Source organism: Salvia splendens, chromosome 13 (genome assembly GCF_004379255.2).
Source record: "Salvia splendens isolate huo1 chromosome 13, SspV2, whole genome shotgun sequence".
In the NCBI taxonomy this organism is placed as follows: Eukaryota; Viridiplantae; Streptophyta; class Magnoliopsida; order Lamiales; family Lamiaceae; genus Salvia; species Salvia splendens.
Genome location: NC_056044.1, coordinates 15,529,333 through 15,538,357, shown reverse-complemented (window position 1 = coordinate 15,538,357; position 9,025 = coordinate 15,529,333). Strand labels below are relative to the sequence as shown.

Genomic DNA, 9,025 nt, shown 5'->3' with positions numbered 1-9,025 from the left:
TAAACTATCAATGATGATTTGAAGAAGCTCTATGATACGAGCCTAAACTATCAATGAAAAATTGAAGGACTCCTAAATACGAGTATAAACTATTAATCAAACTGATGATCGTGCAAGTTAAGTATCGAAAATCTCGATACTCAACTTGAGGGGGAGTGTCAAACAGAATCAATATCAGCATGATTGGAGGCTATCAAGACTAAATTAGCAATCAAGAATCAATTAGAGACATGATTGATAGACAATTAGACAAAATCACATTAAACACTAATTTGGAGTAGATTAAGGGCATTGATTGTATTCCATAACTATACCACAAGCTGACCCTATATAAGGGTGGTGGACTTGTTCATTGAAAAAACAACAAAAACATTCACAATGTAGTCTTCAGTTTCATTGTTCTTTTATTTTTCTGTTTGTATTTTATTTTCTGTATTATATTTTCCAAGAATACGGTGGGGGCAGATATACTATATTCTCCTCGATTCTATGGAATATTTAGGCGGCCGCCCCTCCCCCAAAAATGAAAAAAAATTCCACCACTGCGCGGTGTGTGAGGGTGGTATTATTTGGGAAAATAAAATTTAATTATTTAAAATTTGAAAATTTTAGTTTTATTATAAATTTTTAAAAATTATAAATTTGAGATGATATTGAATTGAAATAACTATATAATATAAATAATATAATTTGTTAAAATCTAAAATAAGAAGAAAAGAGAATTGAAAGGAATGGTCATTCATTGGCAAAATAAAAGGAATGGATATCCCCACGAAAATGGAATGGTGATTCCTAAGAAAATAGTGTACCAAGTAAAGGAATGGACATAGGATGTCATTTCATTTCTCCATTCTATTCCATCATACCAAGCATGATCTTAGAGGGACGCGATCACAATTTGCCCTACGATGTAATATTTGGACTCATTTGTTCAAATGAAGTAAAGAAAAATTTGTGGTGAAAATCTTGTTATGCCTCAGCAAAAAGGACAGATAAGGTACAGTTCTAGGACAATCAACAACAATCTGACGAAACATGCCCATCAAGATACTGAAAGGATATGTGCTAGATTAGATTAATATGGATTAAATAATTATAGTTGGGCTACAATTATAATTAGTCCATAGGCCCAACAATCATGAAACCCTAATGACTCTTTGTCTATATAATGATTATTTATTCTCCATTGTAGGTGATGAGAAATATCGTAACATTAGAGAGAAAATACGTAAAGCTTTGTAGAGAATTCCTAGCTTTCTCTATAGAGTGATTGTACCGAGGAATTGTTCCTACATCGGATCAGAATACACGTGGACCTCGATAGTAGTGGATTCAACTTGCAGGACACAATCGTAGAAGGAAACACAACAACAAGTAAGATTTAGTTCCGTTGTGTTTTACATGCTCAACTTGCAATATGATTATGAATCTAGATCTGTTATTCCTGTCTGCAATTTCCGCTGCGCTCATTAGATGAATACAAGAATGCCTAACAGTGGTATCAGAGCTCAGGGCTCGATTCATAATTAATTTTGTTGCTTAATTAATTTGTGGATGATTTTGGAAATCAAAATTCTGAAATTGGATTTCAAAATTCTTTTACTCCTTCCACGACACCACCTTCTCCCCCAATAACAACAACTTTCACGCTCTCCGACTCTCAACAAATCGATTGTGGAGGAGTCAATGCGTCCTTCGCTTAACGTGCGCGATAATCGGTCTCGAAGGCGGCGATTTCGCGTTGGTTGGGGATCAGGAGAGAGCTATGGCGATGGATATGCAACCGTCTGCGATCGCTGTCGGGGCTCCAAGATGGAGCGACAAGAGAGCTTGCTTGCCGTGGCAGCTCAATTCGCTTGAAACGATCGTGCCGGAGAATCTGCCGCTGCCGTCGGCGCGGCGGCGGTGGGAGGCCACTGGCTTCTCGGGGACGGCTCCGGCTGATCTGAAAAACAAATCGATAAACCCTAATGGATCTTCAAAAAGAAGAGAGATGCAGATGGCAAAGTACAAACCTACAAGGCTAGGTTAGTGGCAAAGGGTTATAGTCAGCGCGAAGGCATTGACTATAATGAAACCTTTTCGCCAGTTGCTAAGATCAAGTCCATTAGGATATTACTTGCAATTGCTGCATACTACAATTTCGACATTTGGCAAATGGATGTCAAAACCGCATTTCTCAATGGAGAATTAGAAGGCGATGTCTATATGACATAGCCAGAAGGTTTTGTATCGAAAGAAAGGCCGAATGCAGTGTGCAAGCTAAAGAAGTCCATCTATGGACTTAAGTAAGCTTCGAGGAGTTGGAATATTTGTTTTGACAGAACAATCAAATCGTTTGGTTTTATCAGAAGCAAAGAGGACCCATGTGTTTATAGTAAACGCGAGAATGGAAACGTTGTCTTCCTCATCATATATGTTGATGACATCTTGATTATGGGAAGCGATCGTTCCATGATGCAATCCGTGAAAGAATGGTTGTCTAGTTCCTTTATGATGAAGGATCTGGGTGATGCTTCCTACATCCTTGGAATCAAGATCTATCGAGAGAGACCGAATAGGATGTTGGGATTATCACAATCCACTTACATAGACAAGTTGCTAAGGCGCTTCTCAATGGAGAATTCTAAGAAAGGTTTTCTTCCTATGGGACATGGCATTGTATTGTCAAAGAAGGATTGTCCTTCTAATGACAAAGAAAGAGACAACATGAAAAGGATCTCGTATGCTTCGGCGATAGGATCTATTATGTATGCCATGATTTCTACTAGGCCAGATGTGGCCTATGCGCTTAGCATGACAGGCAGATTTCAGCAAAATCCCAGTGAGGAACATTGGAAAACTGTTAAGACTATTCTTAAGTACCTTAGAAGGACTAAAGAATATTTCTTAGTCTATGGTGGACAACCAGAGTTATCAGTTACTCGGTACACCGATGCTAGTTTCCAAACAGACCATGATGACTATAAGTCTCAGTCTGGATATGTTTTTGTCCTCAATGGTGGAGCAGTGAGTTGGAATAGTTCCAAACAAGGTACAACTGCCGATTCCACCACTGAAGCCGAGTATATTGCTGCATCTGAAGCTGCCAAAGAAGCTGTTGCTTTGTTAGAGTTCGTTAAAGAACTGGGTGTCATTCCGAGTGCCAATAGTGCAATACCTTTGTATTGTGACAACACTGGTGCTGTTGCGCAAGCAAAAGAACCCAGAGCTACGAACAGGAACAAGCATGTTCCCAGAAGATATCATCTGATCAGAGAAATAATTGAAAGAGGCGACATAAAATTAGAAAGAGTACCCACTGATGATAACTTGGCTGATCCTTTCACCAAACCGTTATGTATAGCAAAACACAACAAGCACTTTGAGAGCTTAGGTGTTATGCATGTTGGTAGATGGCTTTGAATCAGTGGGAGTTACAGTTTTATATGTCTTAGAAACATTTTGTGTTGAGACAATATTACTTGATCACATTCTATGAAAATTTCATTTTCTATGGGTTTTGTGCACTTATTGGAATAATTGTTTTATATGTTTGATTTTATTCTAAATATTTGTTCCCTTGAATTGTGACTGTCGTTAATGGTGTGAGACATTAATGATATAGTATAATTCTAAAATAGCCCTAACCAATGATCATCAAGAATGAGATATTGGTGATATGTTATAGGTTAGAATGGGGTTTGCATCACATTCTTCGAGAATGTAGTTGTTCTCACAACTATGAGTTATTAGATACTCATGATGGACACATGGTATACTTTGGAGAGTATTGGTATACCCTACTATTAAACTGTTTTGTGAAGTGTCTACAGTTTATTAGTACATGAAGTATGTAATAGTCCTTGGATCTGAGGTCATTACACATTTTGTTTGTTGAGTGATGTGCTTTGACCTTGTACAACGCTTTGCCTCCCCTCGGAGGATTAAGACACGGACTTGTGTTGGGTACATCATAAGATAAATAGAAATGGTAGTTGAGCCAAGAATGAGATTCATTCCTCGATTAGAATTTCGAGAGAATACTCAAATTCTCTATATTACTTGACCATTAAGTCATTGGCCAATGCAAAGATATATTCAATTAAAGTAATTGAATATGATCGAATGGGTCATTTAATAAAGATGAGATAAAGTGATTGAGCTATTTGGATGACACATGAAAAATCTTAGGCTCAATCGGGTGGTTCGTGAATGAAAGGATGTTACTATAAACTTTGTGTAAAGGCTTGTTTACCGAATTCACGTAAACGTCCTTCATATATCGAGCTACGCTGCCAACGCAGTCTAGGAGTTTTGTGCAGACTTTGATTAGATCGTCGTCGATAATGAGGGCCTAAAGGGTCACACTATAAGTGTATTTTGATCCGCTTAAGGGTACAAAGTTGGAACTGCGTATTATATCTAATGCTAGTCCAAGTGGGAGATTGAAAGGATATGGGCTAGATTAGATTAATATGGATTAAATAATTATAGTTGGGCTACAATTATAATTAGTCCATAAGCCCAACAATCATGAAACCCTAATGACTCTTTGTCTATATAATGGTTATTTATTCTCCATTGTAGGTGATGAGAAATATCGTAACATTAGAGAGGAAATACGTAAAGCTTTGTAGAGAATTCCTAGCTTTCTCTATAGAGCGATTGTACCGAAAAATTGTTCCTACATCGGATCAGAATACACGTGGACCTCGATAGTAGTGGATTCAACTTGCAGGACACAATCGTAGAAGGAAACACAACAACAAGTAAGATTTAGTTCCGTTGTGTTTTACATGCTCAACTTGCAATATGATTATGAATCTAGATCTGTTATTCTTGTCTGCAATTTCCGCTGCGCTCATTAGATGAATACAAGAATGCCTAACAGATACTCCATGCACATTCTCCTCAGCACTCCATCCCTTCTATCTGAATTAGAGAGGGTGCGTGCATCTTCTTCAACACACACATGCTCAGACTTATCCATCATGATCAAATTCGACTTCTCCTCTTCCACAATTTTCCTTTCTTTCGCAACATCCTCTTCCCCTGCTTCCAAATTCCCATCAATATCAACATTTTCAACGCCACAAAAACAAGCAGAAGAATGTACAATCTTTTCATTAGAATCCTCAAATCCTTCCCCAACTCGATCATAATCAACAATCAAACTCTCTTCCTGGGCACACTCCAAAACATCCTAAGATGAATTCATGAGCAACAGATAAGAAGATGGGGTGCTGGTATTCGATGCACAAGGCAGCGTCGCGCTGTGCTAGACTAGGCTGCTGCAACGAGCGATCTAGACGCGGCCACGGTTGCAAGGGATGGTACGGGGGCTCCGTGGGCTGATATTCAGGCTGCCCCTGGTGATATCCAACGTAGGGAATTTTGCGGCGGCGCGTTTGAATAATAGGGCAGCTGATCATATGCCGAGGAAAGTGTGTTGTCCTGCAAGTAGGCTGGTCCCAGCAGGTTGAACACCGTGGTTGGACTGGGCTGCTAGTATTTGTCCGTCTGGTAGGGCGGAGTTCTCTGTACCGCCGGGTTGGCCACAAGCTTGACGCTGAGTGCGGCGGCGGGCAATTCTACTGATAACCCGCCCAAGCAACTGGTATCGTGTTGTGGTGACCGACGTATAAGGGCTGGTGGCAGGTGGACTGGAATTGCGGTTGTGCAGCGGCGTACAGCAGGGTCCGTAGGGTGGGTCAGGTTCGGGTTGCAATGGAGGGAGCATGGCTGCTGCCCTACACTCATGCTCAACCAATCGGGTTTCTAATCAGGCGAGCCTAGCGAGAATATACTCCAATGTTGCGACTGTTGAATTCTCCGAGGCGTGCGTCGCTATCGTGGTGCGCGGCACGATCAGGGACTCCGTTCTCCCCACTCCTAGATAGACTTCGGCCATGAACGAAGATGGGAGGATGAGAACGAGGTGAAAGAACCAGTTGATAAGGGTTTAATCCCCTATGAAGACGAACGACAGAAGAAAGTCACGAGGAAGCTCATGCCTCGACGAACAATCGGCAAAGATGCGATAAAGAAAAATAATTAAAGGAAAAAACTTGTTTCTTTAATTGATTCCATAATATGAGAGCCTCACACGTATTATAAACAAGTCAAGCCAAATCCTAAATGATATGGAAAAGATATACTCCCTCCGTCCCTTTGTAGCTGAGTCGTATTCCTTTTTTTATTATCCCACTGTAGCTGAGTCCAGTGGCGGATCCAGGAATTTATATTCGGGGGTGCGAGTCATATGATAAATCATTATATAACATACCAAAAATAAAAACTAATACTAAAAGCAATATATTTTGAAATATACAAATTTTAGAGTCATACATTTCAAAAAATAAACTACATTATATCTAATTTATTTTTCGACGAGTCTTCATTTCTTCAAAACGATTCACTATATCATCATCGGATACTTGTAGAAACACATCTTTCTCAATGAAAGTGACCAAACAATCGTTCAAAGGTTGATCACCCATTCTATTTCTCAACTTATTCTTCACAAATGTCATTCCAGAAAACACCCTCTCTACACTTGCAGTGGCAACCGGAAGAATCAAAATCAACTTGATAAGCAAAACCACACGCGAATAAACCACATCTCTTTTTGTTTCAACAAGCTTCATCAAAAGAGAACTAATATCTCGCAAATTCTGAAAGTCTTCATCACTTCTCATATCTCCAATGAATATATCAAGTTGGCACTCAAGGTCCATCAAATCAATGTTTGAAAAATCGGAAGGATAAAAAGTGGCAAGTTTGAGTACCTTTTCCTTGTCAAAAGAAGAGAAGCCATCTTTAGGATTGAAGCAAGCCATACATCTGAGCAACTCCATATTAACTTCATCGAATCGATTATCAAGTTCTTGAAGTAAGAAGTCAATCACTTTGATAAACACATCAACACGAAAATGATGAAGATATGAAACTTGTTGAACAAAACGTTTTGATCTTCCATGAGGGCTATAGTGAGCTTTCATATCTGGAACAACAATGCCATGTTTATTGCAAATTGAGATTACCTTGTTCAAGTGAATCTCCCATCCATCCTCCCTCATTTTCTGTAGTTGATCCTTGGTTAAAGTGACAAGCCTCATAGCATTAATGATGTCTTGATCTCTTCTTTGCAAAGCAAGACACAAATTGTTAGTGTACCCAAATATAGTAGTCATTAGTTGTGCCATAAACACGAAATCAAATGACTCTAGTAAGTAAAAAATGCCTTGAGCTTTTCCCTTATCATCGAAAACGGAATCTTTCTTTCCAATCATCGTAAGAACTTCAAAAATTGTAGAAAATAAGTCCATGATATTCAAAAGAGTCTTGTAGTGAGAACTCCAACGAGTGTCTCCAGGCCTCTTCAAACTAAGTTCTTGATTCAACCCCGATCCCGATTCAAGTTCACCAATTTCCAAGGCTTGAGCAACTTTTTGTGCTTGAACTTCGCGAAGCAATTCATTTCTCTTACAAGAAACTCCAATTACATTCAACAAAATACCAACAGTTTCAAAAAGCCAACTACAATCATCGTTCTTTTTTGAAATGGCTACCAATGTTAGTTGAAGCTGGTGGGCAAAGCAATGTACGTAGTAAGCGCTTGGAGTATCTTTCATGATCAAAGTCTTGAGTCCATGTATCTCACCCTTCATGTTACTAGCCCCATCATATCCTTGCCCTCGAATCTTGGATGGGCTTAATGAATGTTCAACAAGTAAAGTCATAATTGCACTTCTAAGAGACAAAGATGTAGTATCACCAACATGCACAAGACCAATGAATCGTTCAACTACCTTTCCCCTTTTCTTTTCAACATAGCGCAAACAAAGAGCCAGTTGTTCCTTTTGGGACACATCACTAGATTCATCAGCTAATATAGCAAAGTAGTCATCACCAAGATCATCCACAATTCTCTTCATTGTTTCTTTAGCACAACAATTGATGATGTCTTTTTGAATAGTTGGAGATGTCAATTGACAATTTCCAGGGGCATTTTCCAAAGTCACTTTTGAAATAACTTCATTATGTGCCTTCAACCATTTTAAAAGTTCAAGAAAATTTCCCCTATTAAGGGAATCTTCACCTTCCCTGTGACCACGAAATGCCATGCCTTGTCCCAATAGGTAACGTAAACAAGAAATTGAAGCCTTCAAGCGAACATTATATTCGTTGTTAATCACATCACTAACATTATCTAAAGAAACCAAAATCGATTTCTTTTTGCCATCCCTCAAGTTCACATATTTCTCATAAGCAATATTATGAGCACTTCTAACTCCACCAATATGTTTTATAAATCGGTCCGGCTTATTCCACGACTTAAATCCTTTATTCACAAATGCATCACCCCCCGCATGTCCAACTTCATTCTTGAACAAGTAGCATACAAAACAAAATGCAGCATCTTCATCCATACTATATTCAAGCCAATCCCATTTATCAAACCATGAAACCATAAACCGACGACGCGAACCTCCAACTTCTTTTTGAGGAAAAGAAAAAGTTCTTGGCTGACAAGGTTTTCTAAGAATATACGCCCTCCTAATTGTATCTCGCTCATTTGGAGGATATTTCATTATATCGGTTCTTCTAATAGGATCATGATGAAGTTTTTCGATATCATAAATCAATTCTTCCTCATGTAATGGCACACTAGCATCTGAAGGAGATACAATACCAATTGAATTTGAAGCCGGAGAGCTTGAAGGTGGAGAGCTTGAAGGTGGAGTGCTTGAAGCCGGAGAGCTTGAAGGTAGAGAGCTTGAAGCCGGAGAGCTTGAACTATCATGAGTTTTTCTCCTTTTGGACATAAATTGTCGAAGATCGGATTGTTTTCTCATCACTTTTTATTTTATTTCCTGCACACGATTTCATTACAATAATTACTAAAATGTTCAAGAAAGGTAATATAACAGTAATTAGCAACAAAAATCTTACATTGGATGAGTAATCAAGGAAACCCCAGTTCCAAATCCAATCTTGGAATAAATTTCCACACAAAACGAATAAATTTTACTTTCTCAAG

At 38.8% G+C, this 9,025-nt stretch overlaps 1 protein-coding gene across 1 annotated transcript; it reads right to left on the bottom strand.

Annotated features, from left to right (window-relative positions):
- Positions 1 to 4,846: 4,846 nt before the first annotated feature.
- On the bottom strand, positions 4,847 to 8,810 carry LOC121760582 (zinc finger MYM-type protein 1-like). The gene is made up of 2 exons (XM_042156225.1): positions 6,420 to 8,810; positions 4,847 to 5,185 (listed from the first exon to the last, which is right to left on the bottom strand). Exons 1-2 carry the CDS (start codon positions 8,808 to 8,810, stop codon positions 4,847 to 4,849), a joined length of 2,730 nt encoding a protein of 909 aa, XP_042012159.1.
- Between the last annotated feature and the right edge of the window lie 215 nt (positions 8,811 to 9,025).

Excerpts from the sequence above, each read along its gene's own strand:
- LOC121760582 (XM_042156225.1), bottom strand. The coding sequence starts at position 8,810 with ATGTCCAAAAGGAGAAAAACTCATGATAGTTCAAGCTCTCCGGCTTCA. Across the intron at positions 5,186-6,419 it reads AGAAAGATGTGTTTCTACAA|GATGTTTTGGAGTGTGCCCA; the intron begins GTATCCGATGAT and ends AATTCATCTTAG.